The sequence below is a fragment of the Typopeltis vanoorti genome, chromosome 19 (genome assembly GCF_054136105.1).
Source record: "Typopeltis vanoorti isolate ZY-2024b chromosome 19, IOZ_Tvanoo_1.0, whole genome shotgun sequence".
Taxonomy (NCBI): Eukaryota; Metazoa; Arthropoda; class Arachnida; order Uropygi; family Thelyphonidae; genus Typopeltis; species Typopeltis vanoorti.
In genome coordinates, this window is record NC_143567.1 from 64,462,855 (window position 1) to 64,490,827 (window position 27,973).

Genomic DNA, 27,973 nt, shown 5'->3' on the forward strand with positions numbered 1-27,973 from the left:
GACTAGAGGGGATATCAGCTAGATAAAAATATGATACAGTATGAGGATGAACATGGCATGGTGAACGGTCGGCCATGCATTAGTAATTTATTAACTTATTATAATAGAATAGAAGCTCAGTGTAATATAGCAAATGGCTACGCGATAATTCTGCTTTATTTTGCAACGACGTCAGTCAAAATACCACACGGAATTCTGTTACGCAAATTAAAACAAATGGGGATGGATATGACACTGATTAAGTAGATAAGAGGGTGGTGGTTGCTGGAGAGATAACAAAAAGTGGTATCTGGAGCGCAGCATCGAGACGAATACTGGTGACTAGTGGGGTGTGGCAAGGTTCAGTGCTGGGACCATTGATGTTTAATTTGGTCATAAATGATATATAAAATAAACTTAAAGGAAATATTTGGTTGTTTGCTGAAAACACGAACTTCGGTAGAGTAATAATTAATCAAAGCGAATGGTGAGCTTGTGGGATATTTTAAATAGGCTGTCAGTATCGGCAAGAGAAAATGGTTCTCAGTTTAATGTACAGAAATATAAAGCTATGCATTTTGAGATAAATACATTAAAATCATATAGCACATTGATGGCAATGTACTACAGGAATTAGAGGAAGAAAGAGATTAGGGGTTGGTAGTAGACAGAGAGCGGAAATTTAGAAGACATATTGCTAAGGTTGCTATGTTAGTCCATAAGATTACTTAGCTATTGAAGACCACATTAACCCGTACAGATAATGAAGCTGTTGTTCCACTTCAGATGGCCTTAGTACGTTTACATCTGGATTACTGTTTACTAATGGTCTCCTGGACTTCCCGTGAATGAGGAAGCTGGGGAGAGGATTCAGGAGCGAGTGACCAAGATGGTGAGTGATCTGTGGAATGTTCCGTATGTGGATAGATTGAAGATGTGTAGATTCAAGAAAACGAGGGGATGTGATAAAAACATTCAAGTTGCGTAAAGAGTTTTGTAGGTAGATGTAAGGGTAATGTTTCAGCGGTTGGCTAGAAGCACCAGAGCAGGGGTCATTCCTGGAAGTTGGGTTGAAGGAGAGGCATTGAGTGGATGAATTTGTTTTCCAGCGATGAGTCTTCGGACTGCAAGGAGTTGCCTGTATAATAATAATAATAATAATAATAATAATAATAATAATTTTCAGAGAAAACTAGTATATATGATGAGATGTGAAATGTGTCTATCAACTGGAATTTACCAATTTTATTTTTAGCCTGCATATGGTACTGAATATTTCGATAAAGAATCGCAAGCGTTATTCCTTTCCATTAATTACAGCTTGTGCTGTTCGCGAAGTATTGCCACTTATCAGCTTCTACCCGCCTTGATTTTGTTTTGCAAGCATACCCAATCATATGAACAGAAAAGTAAAGTTCCAGGACGAGCATTCTGTTTACTTTTCATCGCGCTATGGTTTAATACGATATTCTAGATTGAGCAAACGTAAACGTAAGAAAGGCAACAAGCGTGCGTCACTCAATATCAGATACCCAGTTATTTATGAATTCTTAACTTTTTTATGCAGTTCTCATAGACGGAAGTTTTATTAATCAACATATAGTAGATTCGACCCTCGGGCGGATAAAGATTAACGTTTGAATTTTCATTGATTATATATATATATATATATATATATATATATATATATATATATATATATATATATATATTCCAGTAATTATATATTTAACCAATTCAATACATATAAATATGTCACTCTTGTGAAGGCTTTTGGAGCCTACCTCTGAATTTTATATGTATATACCTCTGAATTTTACTTAGAGAGAGAGAGAGAGAGAGAGAGAGTGAATTAATTATATAATTTTGTACTTCAGAATGCTACCATAACAGTTTCAGCTGAAATTTCTCAAATGTAACCTACCTTCTTCACTACGACAGCTAGTTCTTCGATGTTTACTTTTCTGTCGGTGTCGATGATTACTTTTCTGTCGGTGTCGATGTTTACTTTTCTGTCGGTGTCGATGTTTACTATTCTGCCGGTGTCACAACCAATGTCACAACCAGGAGGGACAGTGGTAGAAGTTGTTTTGTAACCGAATATTTTCTGGTACACATATACCACAAGCTTCTTTAGCTGCCACAGAAGGTACGCTATAATGCTACCAGGATTAAATACATATCAAGTAAGACAACGTCCAGTTACGAGAACTGCAAATCTATTATGAAACTATTTCCACAATACAAAACATACATTAAAGAAAAACAGCTTCACCAATTATTGTTCTTTCAGGAATATATAAGAATATAACAATCAAAATTTTTAAAAAATTAATTCAGCATGGTGAATGAACAGTTTTAGTAAAATAAACATCACTGTTTTCCTTCAGCATTAAATGTTCTTTCAAAAATTATATAACAGGAAATGATAGGAGTTCTGAAAGAATAAAGTGTCGGTTAATAAAGGAAGTGGTCATCCTTTAGGCTCACGAAAGTCGCTAAGTAATGAATCTTAGAATAGGGATAGTCTGTAGTTTGTTTCTGTGAGAACCTGTGTAGCTCAGTAGAAGAGGCTTTTGCACTCTGCACCGCTTGACCGCACGACGAAAGGCGTTCGAATCTAGTCACCGACTAGAGGAACTTTTTCTAAGTCTTGTCTCGACCAGTTCCAGAGTTAGCCGATCTCTGGCACGGACTAGCGGGTTTTTTCTCCCGGAAAGTCAGGTTTTTCGTCCCGTAAACTCAAGAAAATCGACCGTCGAACCCACACTATTTTCAGACATTACAAATATGTGTTAAGGTTAGGGACCACCAGATGGTGGCACTTACTAGCCGCTTTCTTCACTGCGTGCCGGTTAATTAGTAATATCCTTGCGCCAGCTATCTCTGATTGGCTACCAGTGGAGATTGAACTGCCCACTCAGTCCCGAAAAGTTAGATAGGGCTATGAAACGGCCTCGCCTACTCCCTATATGGAACAAAAAGGCGTTAGTTGATTTTTGATTCTTTTTTTTTGTATTTTGTTTCTTGTGGATGAATCCAAATCTTTGATTCATATCTATCTTTGTTGGTTGGCGACATATATTTCCAAAGATGTACATGCTCTATAGTGCGAAGATGAGACCAGCTACGTTTTCCCTCTTTCTGAGTATTATTTCCCTTGTGTAGAAGATGAATGAAATATCAATCAGGTTTTGTATTTCCTTCCATTGGTATTTCATTATTTCTTTTTTTTTCACCTTTGCTGTTTTTGAAGGGAGAAACTTTCTCAAAGTTATTCTTGTGATTCTTTGTTTTTCTATTTTTCTGAAGGAAGGGGGTGGTCCTTTATTTGTTGTGAGTTTTTACTTTTTTTGATGATAGGCGACTTTAAGGTTTTTATAGTGTATCCTCGATTATTAACAAAACAATAATCGCGCAGTGAAACAAGCAAACAAAAAAAAACTACTTTCCATTCCGTACTTTCAAACAGACAGCTTTTCACCTTTCTAATAAAGCAATGAAATAAAAAACGTTTTAAGTAATTATAAACAGCAAATCCGCATAATGATTGGAATCATGTATTTAATATTCATAATTTTCTGAAATTTTCAAATCATAATTAACGTAATATTAAAAAAAAAACAAAGGAAAATATAAAAATATTAAAATACATAACAGAATACGCAAGTAAATTAGAAATGTGTTTAGATCACAACCAAATAGAAAAATCACGAGTTTTTGTTATTTCGAGAATAATTTTAATATTTATTTTATGATAAATATTAAATAAATAAACAAAATATCATAATAAAAATAATAATACTTGAGCGGTACAAGGTGTTGATGTAGAGGAATAGTTGTAGAATTGGGTGCAGACAGAGTTGCAGAGTATGTACCCTTCCTCGATGAGTTTTGGACTGCCTGGAGGTGTCACGTAATAATAATAATAATAATAATAATAATAATTTATAAAATTAATGAATTATATCATTTTATTCGATTTTATATCTGAATTATTATCTCTGAATTATTTTTATTATTGTTATTATCTCACAATTATTCATATTTAATAAATATGTTTATTTTAATTATTGAATTAATTTTAATATTTTAATAAATTTATTTTAATTGTTTAATTAGTTTTAATAATATTAGTATTTTATACATTTATTTTAATTATTTAACGTTAAATTATTATTATATCTTGGAAAAACTGTAATAATTTAAAAAATATGAATAGTGATATTTTTCAATAGAAAAGTGAGTTAGAAGATCTCATACGAAAGTATGAGTTCAGGTTTTTGTTGGTTTGTTTTGTGACGCTCACAGAACACAACTAAATGCCAGTTTAGAGACAAAACTCTGCTGTCTCTTATCAGAAAGGGCAAACTAAGTACAATTAAAACTATAATTTCTTTGTATATGCCGCGTTGTTGAGAGCTCTCCAGACAGAAATATGAAGACATATTGCTGACAAGAACAAAGAAGAAAATTATGCTCAAAGGAGTCCCCAGGGCTGAAAAAATTACATCATGAAAAGTAATATAAATCCTTACTCTATAGACACCATTAAGACATGTATGAAAACATTCGGTTCACTCAGAGAAGGAAGCGATTCCCTTATCTGGTTCTTTCAAGACAGTCATCCAATATACTCATGCTGAAAATATGCTCTTTCTGAAATGGCAAGTTCTTGGCGAATTTAGAGCAGCGCTTCCCAAACTGGGGGCCGTAGGTTTTGTTGAGGGAGGCCGCGAAATAATGAAAAGAAACTTGAAATGTTTTAAGACCAAATAGATTTTTTTATTTTAAAAGAAACGTATTTAACTTTTATTATTTATTATTTCCTTTTTGTTATTTGTTATATTTTAATGGAAAAATTCACACATTGGTGTTGGTTCACAAACTTTGCTGCCTGCGTATTTCGGCGCTTAATGAATATTAGTAAATATTGCTTATTCATATGTTTCATTTCAAAGCAGTGGTTAAATGTATTTACTTCGAATACGCTCCAGGGAAGCTCCAAATCTTCCTGTCCCTTTCATTAATCAGGGACTCTTGATATTGACTTTATATACATATCAAAACTCGTTTTATATTATCACTGTCATCCGAGCTAGTTTTCTGTTACCAATAAAAGTTTCGCATATACTTCACACATGAAAAAACGATTAAACAAGTTCATGTGGGGAGATAGTAACTCGTTTGCAGTGGTAACACGCCCTCCCTAACAGCCACTATACTGCAGAAGCAATAAAAACAAGTACTTTTATTATTCCAGTGAATAAGTTATGAGGAATCTGTGTAATATATTTCTCAACAAATATGCAATTAGAGACAACTGGGATAAAAATACACTAATTAATGAATCACATGTCCCCTCATATAGAAACTATGCTATATAGACTGAAACAAAACCATATGTTGCATGGGCAAACACAGTATCTAACTAAAAACTATTGTTATTGATTAGATGTGTGTGAGTTCGATTTCCAAAGGCAGCAATGAAATTCAACCGAACGTGATAAAATTCGTAAACGTGTTAAAACTATGTAATATATATATATATATATATATAATAAATGTTATGGCAGTTTCACATATGGCATTCGGTTGAAGAGAGTTAGCATTTCAACTCAATTATCAGCTATGCTTTTATCTTTCAGTTGCGCGATCTTTTGTTAATACCGAACGAATCATATGCACGTTTTATTAACCTACATTTGCTGTCTGTTTCGCATTAGGCTTAATTACCGTAAAGGGAGAAAAGTCAAAAAAGAGAAAAATGTTCCTGGTCCGAGATTTCCCTCTTATTCAGGTAATATACAGTAATTTCATGTTATCAGTCTGTGGTGTGCCAGTATCGGTAAGTGGTGATATTATTTGATCTATTCTACGTTAAAATTTTAACCCTGAGATGGATAAGTGGCTGATAAACAAAAAAAAAATCCCGCGAACAGAAAAAAGCAGAAACAGACACTAAAAAAAAAAACAGGACAGTATTTCATATTTTACCAGAACAGCCTGCATCGTCTTCAGAATCAAACGGTAAGAGGCAAAAAATGTAATATATGCATTTGATTTTTGCAATATTCGCTGTGTATGTTTTGTATTGAATATAAATACAATAAATATTATAATAATATATCTCTCTACTAAGATTTTTTTTTCGAGGGGGGGCCGTGAAATATTTTAATTTTTGCAAAGGGGAACCTGACATCCAGAAGTTTGGGAAGCACTGTTTTAGAGGACAGAATTTCTTCATGTTTATGTGAAGAATGAAAAGCTTAAAAGTCTGTAGTGGCCTTGAACTTCTTTTAGTGTGCCTTTATGGGTATTTTGATTTCTTTCTTTGTGCACGAGTTTTTCAGAAAGGCTCCGTTGAAGTTAATTCCGTATTTTATCACAACAGCAAATATAGTATGTTCAACAGTACAAGAGGAAATTCATTAAAACAGCCACTCGCATTAAAAAAACAAAACACTCAGAACAAATAAACAAAATCCCATCAAGAAAGACAAAAACTGAATACGAAAGAATGTGAAAGCAAACGTTTCGCCTCAACGAAGTTTGCAGATTATAAAACTAACAAAACGAAGTCATAAACAATATCAAAAATGCAACCAAAATATATATAAAACAACAAAAACCCATAGAAGAAAAAAACGATTCCTGACATTTTGTAGCCTTAACACAGTACGAGCGATAAATACCGCCGTCACTACTTCATCTGAAGTATACGATATTTCACAAAAAAAGGGCACAAATCACTCAAAAATACTGTCCACCTTTATTATCTGAACTCTAACTTGCGTAATTTCTTCTCCAAGAAGGACGAGACATGTGTACCCTCATAACATTGATCTTTCCATGTTGAAAATAGGACACCTAGAATTTCTTATATCTCATGTCACTGACTGAAAATCTCTTTGGTTTGCTTTGTTGCCATGGATATCAGCAGCAGCAGCACCTTCTTGGTAGTTAAGAGTACAGGCTTTCCAAGTTTTATTTCCTACAGAATGTCGTGCAACCACACATTTGCAATCTCGTCCTTATCCTTTTGTTCTATAATGCTACCAAATGCGACAGAGCTGTGAATTCTAATGCTCATTCTCATAATCTCATGATTGCTCAACTCTCGAAATCGAAACAATTGTTTCGAATAAATAATAGGAATGGTTCTTGTTGAAATGTTAACTGCTATCTCTCACTTGGCCCAAAAGGAGATATTAATATCTATGCTAGTTTCTACGATTGGTATCCCAAAGCAATTCAGTATAAAAATTAAGCATATTGCAAAGCAAACGGTGTATGCCAAAATGTCTCAGCTTATACCACTTCCTGTAAGATTCGCAAAAAAAAAAAAAAAAAGAATCAAAATCGAAGTTTGAAGATACCAAATCCAAAAAAATCGCCTGCTGGCAGCAAAACTTTGGTTCTTCCCAAAGCTGGGCACAGGTTGTCTAAATTCTGCCCAAACACATTAGTTCAACTTTTGATAAACGAGCCATCCCAGACATGAGTTTAAAATAGGTGAACACGTTGGACGTAGATTATGGCAATAGCTTTCGCAATAGAAAGAATGCGGGTCTAAAATGCGGATATATGCGGATATAGGCCAAATTCTGTATTTGACCTGTTCAATATCAGTTTTCGAGGTGTTAATAGTTTGATGCAGATTTGTTATGAAGAACGAAGGAAAATAGAAATTTCTAAGACCGGCAATTACGATATTGTATATATATATATATATATATATATCTTCGACTCTGGTATGAAATATATTTTCAATACGAATACGAATGCTTCGACAGCACAATCGACAGAATATCTGAAGACTGAAAGCAACAATCCAGCGAAGGAAATGAACTTCCAAATTAAAATTCTCGACAGATGAGTGACAGAGACTGTATAATATTACCTTATTGGGAAAGAGCATCAACATTAGATTGTAGTCATAATGCGCAGATAGGAATAACACTCTACATGGCACAAACATTATCAATATTATTAGTAATATAGGGATACTATTGAGGAAGAGATGTAGAGCGTTTAGACAGTGGTTAGGTATGAGTTATCTCACATTCTGCTACGCAATGAATGATTCGTCTACAATTATTGATGATATAAATGCCTCAGTATCTCTTCCTGATAGATGAGTGCAGCTGGATAAGGAAAGGCAGTGTGAATTTGATAAAATATTGTCCAGAGAGAGACAGATAAACATACAGACAGAGAGGGGGATATGGTTCCTGCAGACTGACAGGGTCACTGAAGGAATGTGATCACCAAAATTTGTTAGCGGAACATAGAGATTTTAATTAATGAACAGGTTTTTCCTACTCTTCGGGTGTTCTTCGTCTTCGCAAGTAACGCAATGAAATATTCATGGCGTGCTCAAAATGTGGATCTGAAGGAAGAGAAAATTCAGTAGAAGCACATGGAGCAGATATGCTGACTGATCTAATGGTCACCAATCCAACATGCTATTATGGGGGGATTCTGAATTTCAATAGTTTTCGATTGGACTACAAAGCAATTTGAATATTTCATACCATTGAAAGAAATTTCACGGTTCTGTCATATTCAGTTCGAATCATCATCGTTGAACAGTGCACAACACGGCTATGCAATTATCAAAAGAATTTGCCACAACGTATAAAGAACTGTAATCACCCAGCGAAATCTCCTCTCAATTAAAAATTATACTTACACGATCGTCCGTTTGGGACGCTTGAGTTCTTTTCCATCTCCAGCAGAACGTTTTTCTACAAGAAACCATGTGAAATATTACACAGCAGAAAATATGGTTAAAATCCATGTTTGTTTTCATAATAAAGCAGAATAATGCATATTTTACTTACGACGGAGATGAGCGGCGGCAGCGATACCAACAAGGCAGACCAAAATGAGAAGCTTCATGGCTAAGAAAATACACAAAACTGGATACTTTTGAATTATATGGATACATATTCATTAGATAAATGTAGATAATAAACCGTTATGTGGAAAACTGTTATGTAATGAACTGCTGTTATGTGATAAAACGTTTATATAATTAAGACGAAACTTTTAAAGACTTCATTTTCTTACGACCAAAGTTTACACATTTGTTGCACACTTTTGTCATTTTATTCTCAAGAAAGATCGAGAGAGAGAGAGAGACAGTAAAAGTCCTCAAGTTATTCTAAGTCATAAAGAAAATCCTGTAAAATACCCCAACTCGATATCAACTATGAAACTTGAAAATGGAATGTAACTAGTAATATTTTAGAAAAACATCGAATAAGAACAGTGTTAACTCTTTACATAATGTAGATGATATTATACTTCTAAATAAATCCAGTAGAAATATGCTGAATGGCCTGACCATATTCAATAACGTTTTAATAAATGTGCTTAGAAAATCAGCAATAAAATTACAAAAGAATGAAAATGAGCACGAGTATTGAAAATATCAACTGGATGCTGAATGGAGAAAGAATAGGAAGTTTCAGATATTTAGCGACAGTTTTAGTGAAGAGATAAAATCAATTATGGCAATATGTAGCAGAATTAGAAAAGCTGGTATGGTAAGTTTTTAAATGAATAAATATATGTGAAATAAATGATGCAATTGGTGATTAGACGTGTAGAGGACCTTCAAACCAAAGATATCTTATGAATCTCTAATGTCGTGTAGAAATAGAACACGTGGACAAAGACGATAAATCACTCTGAGTGTTCTGAATAAGATTTATTTTTCATTTTTTCTATCGTATATAGCAATCTACATACAATTATAAAAGCGAACCAGTCTATTTCAGGTGGTGTCGCTTCCAAGAAGTGATGACTAGTATACAGCGATGATTGCACTCAGTTGAAATATGATAGATTGATTGGTTCGGGTGTCCACAGTCACACTCCGGTTAGGGAATTCCCCCACCCCTCCACTTGTACAGAAAGCTTGCACATCTTCTGTGGCCGGTACGAATCCTGTTCAGTGTTATCCATGTCTTTCGGCACAACTCCCTAACCGGGATATAGAGACAGCTCTTATCAAACCCAAATTTCAAGTTTTGCATTAGTATTTATGCTCTATGTTCGTTTCCATTGTTCTTTGGTATTGTAGTTGGTCGTTCTCACATGTTTAGCTTCCGAAGAATGTTTTTTCTTGACCTTAATCTGTCAGGCTGTATTTCAGATATATCATTATGTATAGGCAGTTCAGTATTTCTGAGGATTTGGTCATATTCTCGTAATACTGTAGAGCATCACATCTTCTTAGATTTGGAGGTATTATGTCACTCACCATTGGACGCTAATAAAAAGGAGTTGTTTTTATGGTTGTAGACAAAATGTCGCATTGTTGTGTTAAGCTGTCGGTCAATTAGTTTAGTATGGCAGCTATTGAGCCAGACTACAGAACAGTACTCCTCCACCGAAAAAAAAACCAGACCGAGTGCAGATATTCGTACTATGTTTGCTGCAGCACCACAGGAAGTGCCATATAATTTCTGAATGATGTTATTTCCAGTTCTTATTTTTCCAGTTATGTTTTCAGCGTGTTTATTATATGATAGGGTACGGTCGAGTGTAATTCCTAGATACTTAAGGTATTTATTATGGCGTAGCACTGAATTTCCAAATGAGATGTTCAACACGTCGAGTGCCAAGTTCTTATTGAGATGAAAAATTGGCGTTTCGGTTTTACTTTGGCTTTGTTGTATTCTCCATTTCTTAAATTAAATATGCATGGAGGCAAGGTCGTTTGTGAGGATACGATAGAAGTTTCGTTATTTTATACATTATGCCCGCTCTCCAGATAAAGTCATATGCAGCAATTAGATCAAGAAAAATGGGGATGTTTTTAGATTTCGTTGAAAGCCATCTTCTATGTATGACGTCAGCGCCAGAACCTGGTCATAACAATTAGGTTAGGCCTAAAGCCTGCCTGTTCAATCGGGACGTGTTCGAGGATGGTATTGCTTATGGAGTTATGCAGTAATCTTTCCAGTAATAGCTCGTAAATGGGCAGCTTAATAGTGCAATTTGTCGAGAGTTTTGTGAGTCGTTAACTGGTTTTCAAGGTTTAGAAGGAGCAATTATCTTAGCTTTCTTAAATTCTTTCAGTAACACGCCGGTGTTCATTATTTCCGCAAAAAAAAAAACGGGGGAGCCATGTTTTGATGTCTTTGCCAGCATGAATAAGAAATTCCTGGTGAACTCCGTCGAAATCCGCAGTCTTTTCCGTATTTGTGTCGTTTAATGCATTGTTGATTTCCTCGTTGCTGAAAGGTCTCGCATATTCTGATTTAGTTTCCCCTTTAAGTATTTGGCTTTTCTTTGAACTTCGATTATATGATTTCTGTCATTTTTACCATCTCTAGATTTTAATAATGTAATTAGCAACTTCGTGTGGTGTAGCACTGTCTTTTTTGTACTCACCATAGTGGTGCCTCCTAGCTCCGTAACACACTCTGAACCTTTCTACTGGAATGCTTAAAGTCCACTCTCTTAATTATTTTTAGTCCCGCATTGCTGTCTTAATGCATCTAATTCATGAAGGAGATCATTTGCTTTTTTCAAATCACCACTTTCCAAAAATTTCAAATAAAGTTGTTCCCTCAATTCTTTCCATCCAGCAGGAATATGTTCCTTTAACCCATAGGGATATGTTTTTAGCTATCTCCTACAAATCGGTTGTAGTTATTGGGTACAGGGTATATGAAGCTCTCTCTCTCTCTCTCTCTCTCTCTCTCTCTCTCTCTCTCTCTCTCTCTCACACACACACACACACACACACACACACACACACACACACACACACACACACACACACACACACACACACACACACACACACACACACACCACTTGTCAAGATCAGTGGCATATTTTTCCCCATCGGCACTTCGGAAATTCCTTCTCAGGCGAGGAGTTAATCGGACAAGGAGTATTTTTATACCTACATCAAGGAGGACTGACCGGTGTTGGCTTTGAGGGAAGTCACTAAGAACTCATCTCTGAATAGGTAGAGGTTCATTTATGTAACTAGAAGTGATGAAACAGAGGTCAAGATTATACTCTCTTCTCCACACTGCTGTATTGAAGGTACCACGCTCTCTGGCGTCAAAGATCAAGAGGAGATTGAGAGACTCAGCCCAATCGGCGAGAGCTATAACGCTTTCATCATTGTGGTCGTACTTCCATAACTCATGATGGCTTTTGAAATCTCCCACATATATTGTTGGATGATTCAAAAGGGAAAGGACTTGTTGAACCCTTCGAACGTTTGGTGGCTTGTAGACATTAAGAAGTGTCAGTTCGCCCAGCTTCGTCACGAGCTGGTTAATATCACCATCGTCATCACTCGCCGCAGTAACAAGTTCGATTTGCTCGATGTTGTTGCGGACATATTTCGCTACGTTATGTGCATGATAGCAGTTTGGTCCCACGAGCTAGTAACCATATATTCTCCCTCTTACAAGTTTTCATCTGTGGCGACATTTGTTTCCTGGAAGAGCACGGTGTCTGTATTTTGGTAAAGAAGGATTTTTGAAAGATATTCACATTTTGATTTATTAATTCTTTCGATGTTAAGATGACAAATTCCGACTTGGGATCCGAGATGGTTTGTTGTTTTATCAAATGGGTCTTGTAAGGACCGTTCACTTCTAACTGCTGCGTGCAGTTAGTAGTTAGGAGATCCGTGGATAGGCTTGCTGCCATAATCGCCCTAGGTCATTTAGCGTTGTCCAAGGTGCACCAGGAGGCGAGCAGATTTGCAACCCGTGAGTGAGATTAAGGGAGTAAGCGGATCGCATGAATGGCAGTAACTTCTTAAAAATGAGGTCAAGAAGAACTTACCTTGTTAGCATTCATTCAGGAATGTGTTAACAGAGGTAATCTCGAGTGATATAGGCACTTAACCAGAAAGGAGGAGGTAACGGTAGTTATGTAAAACACGTGTTCCTTCCGATGATGGTAGTAAAAATTAAAACGAAGAAAATTAACAGATGGATGGAAGGAATACATGGTGACATACGTGAACAAATATTTTGCATTTGCGCTCGTAAGTGACATTCACCTACCTCTGCGTAAAGGTTTTTAATTCATATGTACGTAAGCAATACGGTGTGATTAACCAATTAAAATACGCGGAATATCATCCTATTTTACTTAAACGCGTAAATAAGTGTTTATACGTTTAGATGTTACTTAAACGCGTAAACAGATGTTACGTGTAAACGCGGACACCGGCCGCTTTTACAAGTATTTACTTGAGAAGATGACTGGATTCTTTAAAACAGGAATAAATGAGGTTGAAAACATGAATATATTTCTTATCATGAAACTACGCTGTCCAACCCACTGAAAACGTGAGTTAAAATATTTTCCTAAATACTTTAACCGACTGGATTCTTCTTCAGCATACGACCAAAGCGATGCAATATTTGGAATAAAAGGGTTTCAATTAATAAATGTTAGCTATTATTTTTTTTCCTTTCTATCTGAGAGATCGCGGAAGAAAACGTTTCCCTAGCTATAAAAGAAATAACTCGATTATTGACAAATTAGATAATCAGTCGAATACTGTCCATCTCTGAACCATTCTGAGTGCACCTGTGGCCTGTCAGGATAGGATCGTGTGTGTGTGTGTGTGTGTGTGATAGAAGCATTGGAGAATGGTAGATGCAGATTGCAGCTTCCTACACTGAAGTAGTTGAGTTACGAACCTGTTAAAATGACAGAATGAAGAAATGTTGGAATAGAAAAGACAGATTGAGTCAAGGTGTTCAGCGTACCCATCAAGATCCCAATAGTTATTGGAACTGTAACCAATTTTCCCACAGGAATAGTAGGTACATTCATCTATTTCACAAAAATGTACCACCGGTACATTTTTCTGAAATAGATGAAGTGGTGACATCATCCACGGAGATGAGATTTAATTAAACAGTTGGTTGTGGTTACTTATTTGAAAGAGTTAAATATTAAAAAATTTAGTCAGGCTGATTCCGGTTATTTCTCATTAGTCATATTCATATACTTGTTACTAATCAATAGTAAATGAAATTTCTCCGTTCTATTAGAGTCAGTGGCTTGTCATGATGTTAATTTGCTTCTTAGAAACCTGCTTACTACTTATGATGAGTTGATTATTATCTGCATCCTCTTCAATGTTTGTTAATTTCGCGTGTTCGATGAGAGGCTTAGCCTATTTTACATCATAAACGAATATCTCACTGTTTTTAACACTTTCATTGCCAAGCTGAAAATTGGAATTTCGTGTGGTGGCCAAATTTTTTTTATTTTTTTATTTATTTAGCGACGTCAACGCAATAACGCGTGATCGGACGTTTGGTCAGAACTCTCATTGCCCGATATCGCGTGATTGGCAATGAACGTGTTAAAAGCAATCTCATCTTCTTTAGAAAAATATCTGAAAGATTAATCGTTTCCTGGTTGGGGATCCAACCAGCGTTTTCTGACCAAAGGCCATCATCAATATTGAATAAAATATGGAGAACAAATAAACGCAAATTAAATAGAACTTTATTAGCATTAGTGAGATCTGGTTAACAGAAGAGGATATAATGACAATGATAACATGAGTTAATATTATCAAATAGTTTGAGATTGTTGGAATATATTAGCAAATCCTTTATACAAAATAGATAATTAGATTGGTATCCGTTGATGAAACATGGCTTCGTCACTATGACCCAGACAACAAACAACAGCCAATGGAGTGGAGACACAAAGGTTCTCCATGGCCAAAGAAGTTTCGAACCAAACAGTCAGCAGGGAAAGTTCTTGCCATTGTCTTTTAGGATATCGATGGTGTAATCCTTACCTTACCTCAAGAAATGTGAAACTGTTACAGCAGCTCTGAAAGAAAGAAACTAAGCAGAGGCGTGTTGCTTTTGCAGGACAATGCACCTGCTTATGAAATCCAACAGACAATATAAGACTTGGGATTTCAATAACTAACTCAAATACCATATTCAGACTGTGCCCAAGGCCGGCCCTAGAAATTTTGTCGCCACGTGCACTAGCATATTTTTCCGCCCCTCCCCCTTAAAAAAACTCTTTTAATGACGTCTTAAAAGCCATGATATTAATCTAGGCTTCAACATCTCTGATCATAAATTCTAAATAGCAGCATTTAGAATTTATAGCATCCTACGTTTATCAAGGATGTCAAGCCTTATATCAGGGAGTTTAACCTGAAGGTGAGTTAGCCTGTCTCATAAGAGGGTGGAAGGTTTTTCCTCTCTGAAACTTGGTTTTTTTCTTGCCGAAAAACAATGAACCGAATTGAAAAAACACGCATGGATTTAAGGCCAGTTGCTTCTTCCTTAATTCAAAACAACTCGACCCAATTCCAATTTCCTTTAGCACTGTGTTTTCTAACTGTGATCTGGCGACCACTGACATCCTTCAAAAGTCGAATAAGACTTCCCACCGCTGCTCATCTAAATATAACACCAGATGAGTATGCTTCTAAAAGGTTTACAGGTTTGTTTTTTAAGACTCTTTATTCATCATTCCTATTTTATTATTTTCCTTTCCTATAGAATATTTTAACCTTTTAAACAGATTACCTCCTCAAAACCCATAAATATAGCCATACATATACTCATTAGTATTCTTAGCCTAATCCTCCCTGTATCAAATGCAATTACTTGCTTTCGAGGTTATTCGGGAAATAAGTGCATGTGGCACTCCTGTCGTTGAGGAATAGCAGAAACAGGAGTAAATAAGTGAAACATGATTGAAAATTCTTCAGGAATGAATGTTTTTTCAATTTTTCCAATATTTTTACTCTGAATTCCTGTATATTTTATTATTATATTGTGAAAAATATTTACATCAAAGAATCAATTTATTATTATTAGTAGTAGTAGTAGTAGTAGTAATATTAATGATTAATACTATTTTCCCTTATCCTCCTCAATATAATGATTGTTGGTATTGGAATGCCACTTTACTAAGGAATAATTACAAAACAATATGGATTCTTATTGTCTTTCTTGTCCGATTTGCCTATTTCCAGGAGGAAAAGTCCAGTCATCTCAGTATTAGGCCTACTAACTAACGTTCAGTAAATTTATTTATTTATTACATTCATTAAGGGAAAAAGTTTATTTGGATTCCATATTTGAAACTCTTACAAAAAATGTCGAACCGTTCCAGTTTTCAGTTCAGCTATATTTGGGGATACAAAGAAAAGTATCGAAATTATGTATTACAACAACTCGCAGACTTAGCAGAATTCGCAGAGGTTTTCAGAACAAGAATCTGAATGCACGATTCAGTTTTAGTTCGTAATGGATCACTTTTATCATGACAATTCGGTAAAGAAGTTCCTAAATGATATTAGCAATTTCGCTCTGGCTGGATGAAATTTAATGAAATTTTTAATTTCAATCGACTAGACTTATTGTGACAAGATTTGCTAGAACGAATTTCTTTGCCTATTCCTCCCCTTATTAACTACAATTACATGTTTTCGAGTTTATTCGGGAGATAAGTGCATGTGGTACTCCTTTTTCCCTACCGATAAATCGCTAACTGTACAATGAAGTAGGATGTACACTACATTAAAAGCTCTAAAATGCAAGAAAATAATTATTACGTTTCAATGACCACTTCCATGTGTTGTATGCATCATGAGTAATGATCCGTATTGTTACTGAACATTTTCTAAACAATAGTTTGCAAGAAAAATGACTTTTCGATGAATTATGAAAGAATTCATCGAAAATTTTTCGGTGAATTGTTTTTTCGATGAATTGCATTTTCGACAAAATGTCGTTCGACGAATTGTCACTCGAAGAATTGGTCATTCGATGAATTGCTTTTCGACGAATTGCCATTCGTTAAATTGTCGTTCGGCAAATTGTTTATTCTGCGAATTGCTTTTTCGATGAATTGCTGTTCGATGAATTACATTCGATGAATTGCTGTTCGATGAATGACATTCGATGAATTGTCTTTAGATTAATTGTTTTTCGATGCCTGTAACCAATTAGGTGAGGCTATTCAAAACTTCCGAATCGACAAAAAGAAGGAATTCTTCTTTTAAACAGTTTTGAACTTACAGGATGGTTGAGGTTCATATACTGTTTATATACCGCACAGAGCTTGTCTCATGAGCAGCTGACATTTTAATCTCCACGAGTTTCAAGTAAATTATAGAATTCCACATGATACTGACTTCACTATATATCACCTCCACACACGAAAGATCCCACGATCATTGATCAGACAATCGGGTACTTGGCCAAGTGATGAAGAGAGGAAAGGGACCTCGTGGTGTTATTTTTAAGAAACAGCAGTTGCATTCATATGGATAAAGATTAGGGATAACATTTCCAAAGAAGTGAGATATATGGAATGAAAGAAAGAAAATTGAAAAGCTGGTTTGGTTTCTTTAGACACGAACGGCATGCGTTTGTTGTCATATGAAATTCTCCAGAAATGATATGTGGAAAAATATTCATATATCAGTGACTATTTTTTAAACCAACTATTAAATGTATACATAAATGATATTCGAGAATTGCGTAATGAAATCAAATATATCAACACACTGATTATACCATATTGTTACTTCTACCGAAATTCAGTGATTATGTATTTTACTGCAGCACACAACACTATAACGCAAATCCAAATGATAAAAATCACACACCATACACTACCGATGATACAGTCACATACATGAATAACTATAGCTGCCACTGTTCAGAAATTACTCTCAAAATGGAGGTAAAAACCTCACTTTCTACATGAGCAGCTATATCAAGTGGAAGAAACGTACGCAATATTACTTACAATTTGAACCATACCTACAAAAGTTTCCAAGCAAAATTGATGACGCCAGAAAAAGTGGAAACTTCATATATTACAATTTATTAAACAATGCTAAGTACTGTATAATTGTCTATGAAAATAGAGCAAATAATCTCTTCAGAAATCTAGAAATTGCACAGCGAAGAATCGTTTCAACTGCTTCCCCCTCAAAATCCCAGATATTTATCGTTATTCAACAAAATGCACTTCATTAATTTACGATATTCATTACTTCGTCATTAGCGTAATTTAGACAACTTTATTGATTTGATTTATTAAATTTCTTTATCTATTCGCTGTTTTCGTTAAATACTTCAGAAAAAATAATTACTTGATAGTAGAAAGAGAAATAAATATCTCTTCAAACTCTTGTAGAAAATTATTTGCATTTCCCATCAGCCTTATTTTATAAAAATTGCTAGGCAACGCCAAAATATATTAACAATTCAAAAATATTTGTTTTATTACTACGAAGAGACTGCCTTCTTTCGAGTATTGGAGAGGCAACAAGCTGAAACGAAAAACAAGACGATAGCAGCAATACATTTCGCTTGCAGCACAGCACTTTGTGAATGTTTAGGCGGTCAGTAACAAAATGCCATTATTGTTATTTGGAGAAAGGTTGGTTTTTACATATTAAAGAATCAACTTTGAAATCGTTTGTCCATGCAATGAGAAAGCGTTTATTTATTTGAATTTCGGTTATACATATTTCGTATGTTTGAAAAATTTTAAATAATTTAATTAACAGAAATTCGTTAATATAAAATAATTCTTGTTAAAAATTACGGTGTTGTACATTGCTGTTTAAAATGGAAGTACTCACCTGATTTCTTAGGTGAATAAATCGCAAGTACTGCCAGTGCAGAACAGTTAGGTGTCGAAGAAATCAGCCTTTTCTTAATTTTTTATCTTTTAGAAAGTAGACTAGATATAAGTAACAAGGTAATTATTGATTTGCATTAATAATTCCCTGTTTAAATCATAATCAATTTTTCTGTAAATTCTGACTGAATCTTACAGAAAAATCTTTAAGCCCTGCTTGGGCACTTTTCCATACACGTACAGTAAATAGACATAACTTGCACGGAATGAGAAACTTTAATACACCGCTGTTGGACCTACCTTTTCCGGATTATCGTAGAGATCATGTTTCGCATAGATTCAACAAAGTAGTGTTCAATTGCATCTACCTCTACGACATACCATGACTTCACCTGAGTGCTCCTTAACCGGCTCAGATTTCCTGGAAGGGAGGTTTACTCCTTCTACACTTTCTATAAGAATTTGAATATGTCTAAGAATCATTTGTTTCGATCGAGAAACAAATAAAATTCACAATAATTAAATATCTAAGTTTAGAATTTGGAAATTTGCTGAAAACGATTAACCTCATACAATGGTTTTGTGTCAGTTGAGCATCAGACATCAGTCCGTTCAAATGGATAAAAATGTTCATCGAAAAATACGAACATGGCCGTGTATGCTCATCTTCGCTCTCGAATTGTCTGAGAAAGGTAAATACAAATATGGTTACATAAGCGAAATATGAAAAATTCGATTTTAATTGGTAATAAATATTTTTTCGTTTTTTCGAGCATGTAATAAAATAACAGACTAAAAGGAATGAAATGCGGGTAATGTATTTTACCTTGTATGCCATTCAAAACCCAAAAAGATCAAAAGTATTATCGATGGCATGAAAAATCATCTCTGTAATACATGAATTTGATTTCATTTCTTACTGCTAAATATTTTAAGAGACTTCAACCTTCTTCGCCATTTCATGAAGGCTAATGCAATTTTAGGAATAAAAACGTTCAAATATTAAATGTATAAAATAATTTAAAATTATTACCTTCGTATCTGCCAAGAGTAGGAGGAAACATTTCCCGCAGCAAGTAAAGAATAACACGATTATTGGAGATTAAGATAATCGTAGGTTACCATCCATCTCAGACTCATTCTGTCTCCTCTATTGCTTATCAGAATGAGTACAAATGAGTCATGAAATGAAGATTACTATTTGCAACACTGAAGTAATTGAATTCCGGACCCGTTAAGAGGGGAGAATGAGAAACTGCATACGAGAAGAGAAATCCTACGTGTTTAAGTTTGGTTATTACAGTCCTGATAGTTTTTATGACTATGACAAACTTTACAGCACGAATATTTTTATCAAATTGGGGAAACGGCGATATCCGTGACTTCGATGGTAATTAAGTTTAAGAGTCAGTCGTGATCAGATATTTGAATGGGTCATGTTTTAAGAAATTTAGTAAGGCTGAGTGAAACTGGTTAATTGATATTAGTCAACTTGACCTTTCTGTTCGTAATTTGTTTCGCAACTTTTGTATTCTCTTACACTCGATGGCTTTTCTTAGTGTAACTCATCTTCGTTACTACTTATGAAACTTTTATAAATTGAATCTCCATCTTATGCTGTTTGTAAATTTTGAGGACTCCTCTAATAGAGTTTCCCGGTTTGTAGAATAAAAGAATGTCTTCCTATCTGAACAGCAAACGCTATCTCGTTTGAAAATATTCGGAAATATTCTTCGCTTCCTGGATTTGAATACAACACAAGATTTTTGTTTAACCAAAGTCATCACCAATCTAGAATAAAATATGAAGACGGGAGTAAATGCAAATTAATCAGAATATGTTGGCGTTAGTGTGTCCTAGTTAGCATAAGATGATATCCTTTCTGTAAGAATACGATGGTCACAGTGTATTCAAGGAAAAATGAAAGAATATCAAAGACGGTGAGAAAAGTGACAAGTACCAAAAATGATTGCACCCAACTACAGCAGTGATTGGGGATGACAATGAAAACATAAATAACCTTCATCTAATAGTTTGTTATTGTTTGCTACAAATTAGCAGTTTGTTAGCCGAAATGCACAATTTTGTATTGATAACCAGTTATCGATAGAAAAATGTCTATCTTCCTGTTTCAACCTTTTGCGAATGGAAAGGATGTTGAAGTTTGATAACCTGTTTATATACAACACAGTTGTGGTTTGATGACCAGCTTAAGTTTCGGTCTCTACAATTTTTATGTGTATCATAGAACTCGTCTCTAAGGTACTGATTATAGTATATATATATATATATATATATATATATATACACATCAACTGCATACGGTCATTAAGAGGAGAATGCCATACTGCCATACGTGGTCAAGTGAGGAATGAGATGAAAAGAATCTAATGTTGCTTTTCATAAAATTACATTCATTAAGAAAACATTATTAGGGAAGGCTGTTGCAAATGAGATATTCAAATGAAAGAAAGAAAACTTGAAAGGTGATTTTGTGATTTGGGAGGCGAATTGCATCGGACGTTGACCAGTATATGCTCACATAGCAGAAGACAAAACATCAGGAAAAAAATTAGGCACGTGTCATTTTCAGGGATATAAGTGAAATGAAAATCTTGAAGAAGCGATATTGCTCAGGATTGTTGTTTAGTACAGAATGATGACCATATACAATAAATAATCAAAAATAGCAATGTGCAGATGATACCGCGTTACTGTTTGTATCCCAATTCAGTTATTGAAAACACAACTAAAACGCAAATCCGTAAAATCACACACCCTACACCACTCACGACAAAATGAAACTTACAACTGCAACCACTACTGTAGCTATCCGTGTTCCGAAATCACACTCATAGCATAAGCTAAAACCTCAGTCTCTTCATAAGCAGCTACATCGATTGAAATAAACACAATAAACGTTACTTAACGCATCTCACACGATTGCTGAAAAGTGATTATGCCGATAAAGGTAGAAAATTTCGGAAATCACGGACTTCGTGAAAGAGTAATAAGCTATCAGCGTATAAGTTGCATGCAATACAGAAAATATTCATGTAGGAAATTTAGAAATAATACACCAACGAGTCTTTGCAACGGTGCTTTGAACGGCAAATATACACCGTTCTTATCCGAAAAACCTCTTAGAATACAAAGAACAACATCCTCAGCATAACAACACACTATGCTCTTGAGATCTAATAGTACTATTTCGTAATTGTAGTTTCTTAATAGTATATTACAATAAAAACAAAAAGTAATAATACAAACTCCTATCTCATAACACGTCCTTCTGCATAACTAAGCAGGGTAGCAACTTTTATAGTGCGCAGCTGTGTGACGTCATCTCGTACCATAACCACATCGCTCAGGAATCTGTCACACAATATACAACATCTGCAAAGTTATAATTGACACAACGCATTCAGTCCAAATAAGGTCATCCGTACATTATTAAAATTAGAAATCGAATTAACAAACACATAGCATCACCACTACAACAACAATCTAAATATCTTATGTTGATCACATTCATTTTCTTCAGACTCCCCTCCCCATTCCCAGCTATGTATCGTTATTTAATGAACTCACTACACAAATTTATTCAGTTTAATTTTAGCGTGAAATAGACAGACAGACACGCATCCATCCATTCACCCATACTCTCTCATACACACACTGACCACAGACATTTGAAAATATATGTAATATATATTGTACAATAGAACATTTCTTTATACCATACTTTGGTGTTCACACCAAAGAATTCCAGATCTCTCTCTCTCTCGCTCGCTCTGTATCTCCGTTACTGTTTGTTTTTTTTTTTTTTTCAATTTTTAATACAGTCTAATTTTCTGGGTGTTTAGGACCATAATCATGTAAATGAATTTACCTAACAAAATACAATCAGGAATAAATATGTACTAAGAAAAAATGTATTTTTACTTCACGTATTGTAGGTCGATTGTAGAAATCTCTACTTTTCTATAAATCGTATTTACATTTATTGCAATTAACTCCTTACAAAACTCATCTATTCCAATATTGGAATAGAAGAGTTTCAATTAATAAATGTTAACTGTTATTTTATTTTCCTTTCTATCTGAGAGATCGCGAAGAAAAACACGTTTCCCTAGCTATGAAAGAAATAACCCAATTATTGAAAAATTAGATAATCAGTCCAATACCGTCCATCACTGAACCATTCTGAGTGCACCTGTGGCCTGTCAGGATAGGATGGTGTGTGTGATAAAGGCATGGGAGAATAGTAGATGCAGATTGCAGCTTCCTAGAGTGAAGTAGTTGAGTTACGAATTGGGATCTTGATGGGTACGCTTGTTCAGCATACCCATCAATATCCCAATAGTTTTTGGAACTGTAACCAAATAGATGAAGTGGTGAGATCATCCACGGAGATGGGATTTAATTTAACACTCGGTTGTGGTTACTTATTTGAAAGGGTCAAATATTAAGAAATTTATTCAGGCTGATACCGGTTACTTCTCATTACTCATTTTCATATACTTGTTACTAATCAAGAGTAAATGAAATTTCTCCGTTCTATTAGAGTCAGTGACTTGACATGATGTTAATGTGTTTCTTAGAAACATGCTTACTCTTATGATGAGCTGTTAAACCTATCTGCATCCTCTTCAATGTTTGTTAATTTCGAGTGTTCACTGAGAGGCTTAGCCTATTTTACATCATAAACGAACATCTCACTGTTTTAAGAAGCAATCTCATCATCTTTTGAAAGATATTTCAATGATTAATCGTTTCCTGGTTTGTGATCCAACCCGCCGTTTTTCTGACCGAAGGCCATTATCAATATTTAATGAAATATGGAAAACTAGTAAACGCAAATTAAAGAGAATTTTATTAGCATTAGTAACATCTGGTTAACAGAAGAGGATATCCGTATTGTAACACAAAGCGAGGGGCACAGCATATTCGGAGAAGTAGTTGAAGTCGTAACTCAACTACTTCTCCGAATATCCTGTGCTCCTCGCTTTGTCAGGGGCAAAGGATATTCGGTAATTAGGTGAGGCTATTTCTGAAAAATACTGCAGACAACTAGGGAAATGATTTTAAATGACAATAATAACATAAGTTAATATTATCAAATAGTTTGAGATTGTTTGGAATATATTAGCAGATCCGTTATACAAAATAGATAATTAGTTGGGTATCCAGAGATTTCATCGAATAACAGTTTACCGAACGACAATTCTTCGAAGGCAATTCATCGAACAACAATTAATCGAAAAAGCAATTCATCGAAAGACAATTCCCCGAAAAAGCAATTCACCGATGATCAATGAATCGAAAAGACAATTCATCGAAACGCAATTGATCGAAAAACAACAATTCATTGAAAAATCACAATTCATCGAAAATACAGCTCACCGAAAAATGAATTATTAGGCATGTGGGGGAGAAGATGTGTGTTCATTTTTTTTTGTTTGTTTTGAATTATTTTGAGAGGTATATATCTTTTTATTATCCTACTCTTTATAACTACTATTTATCCTACTTCGTTCGGAAAGAGATATTTTGGCGGGGCATACTGGTTGCAGCGAATGATATCCACTGAGACGGGTATAGTTGAGATGTTAAAAGAACATTTCATAAAGGGATTTAATCCTCGTGAAAATGTTTAGTTCATATTCTTACCGTTGATGAAACATGGCTTCGTCACTATGACCCAGAGAACAAACAACAGCCAATGGAGTGGAGACACAAAGGTTCTCCATGGCCAAAGAAGTTTCGAACCAAACAGTCAGCAGGGAAAGTTCTTGCCATTGTCTTTTAGGATATCGATGGTGTAATCCTTACCTTACCTCAAGAAAGGTGAGTCTGTTACAGCAGCTCTGAAGGAATTGATGGAGGTACTGAAGGAAAATCGGTTCCAGAAACTAAGCAGAGACGTGTTGCTTTTGCAGGACAATGCACCTGCTTATGAAATCCAACAGACAATATAAGACTTGGGATTTCAATATCTACCTCAAACACCATATTCAGACTGTGCCCAAGGCCGGCCCTAGAAATTTTGTCGCCACGTGCAGTAGCATATTTTTCCGCCCATTCCCCTTAATAAAAATTCTTTTAATGACGTCTTAAAAGCCATGATATTAATCTAGGCTTCAACATCTCTGATCATAAATTCTAAATAGCAGCATTTAGAATTTATAGCATCCTACGTTTATCAAGGATGTCAAGCCTTATATCAGGGCGTTTAACCTGAATGTGAGTTAGCCTGTCTCATACGAGGGTGGAAGGTTTTTCCTCTCTGAAACTTGGTTTTTTTCTTGCCGAAAAACAAGTGAACCGAATTGGAAAAACGCGCATGGATTTAAGGCAAGTTGCTTCTTCCTTAATTCAAAACAACTCAACCCAATTCCAATTTTCTTTAGCACTGTGTTTTCTAACTGTGATCTGCCGACCACTGGCATCCTTCAAAAGTCGAATAAGACTTCCAACCGCTGCTCATCTAAATATAACACCAGAAGAGTATGCTTCTAAAAGATTTACAGGTTTGTTTTTTAAGACTCTTTATTCATCATTCTTATTTTATTATTTTCCTTTCCTATAGAATATTTTAACCTTTTAAACCGATCACCTCCTCAAATCCCAGAAATATAGCCACACATATACTCATTAGTATTCTTAGCCTAATCCTCCCTGTATCAAATGCAATTACTTGCTTTCGAGGTTATTCGGGAAATAAGTGCATGTGGCACTCCTGTCGTAGAGGAATAGCAGAAACAGGAGTAAATAAGTGAAACATGATTGAAAATTCTTCAGGAATGAATTTTTTTTCAATTTTTCCAATATTTTTACTCTGAATTCCTGTATATTTTATTATTATATTGTGAAAAATATTTACACCAAAGAATCAATTTATTATTATTAGTAGTAGTAGTAGTAATATTAATGATTAATACTATTTTCCCTCATCCTCCTCAATATAACGATTGTTGGTATAGCAATGGTGCTTTACTAAGGAATAATTACAAAACAATATGGATTCTTATTGTCTTTCTTGTCCGATTTGCCTATTTTCAGGAGGAAAAGCCTAGTCATCACAGTATTAGGCCTACTAACTTACGTTCAGTAAATTTATTTATTTATTACATTTATTAATGAAAAAAGTTATTTGATTTCCGTATTTGAAACTTTTCCAAAAAATTTCGAACCGTTCAAGTTTTCTGTTCAGCTATATTTGGGGCTACAAAGGAAAATATCGAAATTATGTATTACAACAACTCCCAGACTTAGGAGAATTCGCAGAAGGTTTCAGAACACGAAGCTGAATGCAAGGTTCAATTTTAGTACGTAATGGATCACTTTTATCATGACATTTCTGTAAAGAAGTTCCTAAATGATATTAGCATGATATTAGCAATTTCGCTCTGGCTGGATGAAATTTAATGAAATTTTTAATTTCAATCGACTAGACTTATTGTGACAAAATTTGGTAGAACGAATTTCTTTGCGTATTCCTCCCCTTATTAACTGGAATTACATGTTTTCGAGGTTATTCGGGAGTTAATTGCATGTGGTACTCCTTTTTCCCTACAGATAAATCGCTAACTGTACAATGAAGTAGGATGTACACTTACATTAACTGCTCTAAAATGCGAGAAAATAATTTTTACGTTTCAATGACCACTTCCATGTATTGTATGCATCATGAATAACGTTCCGTATTGTTACTGAACATTTTCTAAACAATAGTTTGCAAGAAAAATGATTTTCGATGAATTATGAAAGAATTCATCGAAAATATTTCGGTGAATTGTTTTTTCGATGAATTGCATTTTCGACGAAATGGCGTTCGCTGAATTGTCATTCGAGGAATTGGTCATTCGATGAATTGCCTTTTCGACGAATTGCCATTCGTTAAATTGTCGTTCGGCGAATTGTTTATTCGGCGAATTGTTTATTCGGCGAATTGCTTTTTCGATGTATTGCTGTTCGATGAATTGCATTCGATGAATTGTCTTTAGATTAATTGTTTTTCGATGAATTTGCCTGTAACCAATTAGGTGAGGCTATTCAAAACTTCGGAATCGACAAAAAGAAGGAATTCTTCTTTTAAACATTTTTGAACTTACAGGATGGTTGAGATTCATATCCTGTTTATATACCGCACAGAGCATGTCTTATGAGCAGCTGACATTTTAATCTCCACGAGTTTCAAGTAAATTATAGAATTCTGCATGAAACTGACTTCACTATATATCACCTCTACACACGAAAGATCCCACGGTCATTGATCAGACAATCGGGTACTTGGCCAAGTGATGAAGAGAGGAAAGGGACCTCGTGGTGTTATTTTTAAGAAACAGCAGTTGCATTCATTTGGATAAAGATTAATGATAACATTCCCAAAGAAGTGAGAAATGAAAGAAAGAAAATTGAAAAGCTAGTTTGGTTTCTTTAGACACGAACGGCATGCGTATGTTGACATGTGAAATTTTCTAGAAATGATATGTGAAAAAAATAGTCATATATCAGTGACTATTTTTTAAACCAACTATTAAATGTATACATAAATGATATTCGCGAATTGCGTAATGAAATCAAATATATCAACACACCGATTATACCATATTGGTACTTCTACCGAAATTCAGTGATTATATTTTACTGCAGCACACAACACTATAACGCAAATCCAAATGATAAAAATCACACACCATACACTACCGATGATACAATCACATACATGAATAACTATAGCTGGCACTGTTCCGAAATTACACTCAAAATGAAGGTAAAACGCTCACTTTCTACATGAGAAGCTATATCAACTGGAAGAAACGTATGGAATATTACTTAAAATTTGAACCACACATACAAAAGTTTCCAAGCAAAATTGATGACTCCAGAAAAAGTAGAAAACTTCATATATCACAATTTATTAAGCAGTGCTAAGTACTGTATAATTGTCTATACAAATAGAGCAAATAATCTCTTCAGAAATTTAGAAATTAAACGCGAAGAATCGTTTCAACTGTGCTTTTGGAAGTCGAATATACCCCAAACCTTATCCGAAGATCCCCTTCGCATAACACCAAAAATCCTAATCATAAGAAATAAAGACACAACTTACTATTAAAAACTGCTGTTTCTATATCTTAAATGTTGTTTCTTAATAGTATATTACAATAAACCACACTTACCGTAAGAATATAGACACTTATCTTATAACACTTTCTCCCTCCTTCTATACAACTAAGAGCGATAACAAGTTTCACAGTGCGCAGCTGTGTGAGATCGTCTCGTAATACAAGAACAGTGCTCAACACTCTGCCACGCACTCTGAAACAAGCAGCAT

At 34.8% G+C, this 27,973-nt stretch overlaps 1 protein-coding gene across 1 annotated transcript; it reads right to left on the reverse strand.

Annotated features, from left to right (window-relative positions):
• Window positions 1-1,888: 1,888 nt before the first annotated feature.
• Window positions 1,889-27,973, reverse strand: LOC150096192 (uncharacterized). The gene is made up of 4 exons (XM_090409000.1): window positions 27,819-27,973; window positions 8,826-8,885; window positions 8,675-8,729; window positions 1,889-2,141 (listed from the first exon to the last, which is right to left on the reverse strand). The coding sequence occupies exons 2-4, from the start codon at window positions 8,881-8,883 to the stop codon at window positions 1,889-1,891; spliced, it is 366 nt and encodes a 121-aa protein (XP_090265126.1). The 5' UTR covers window positions 8,884-8,885; window positions 27,819-27,973.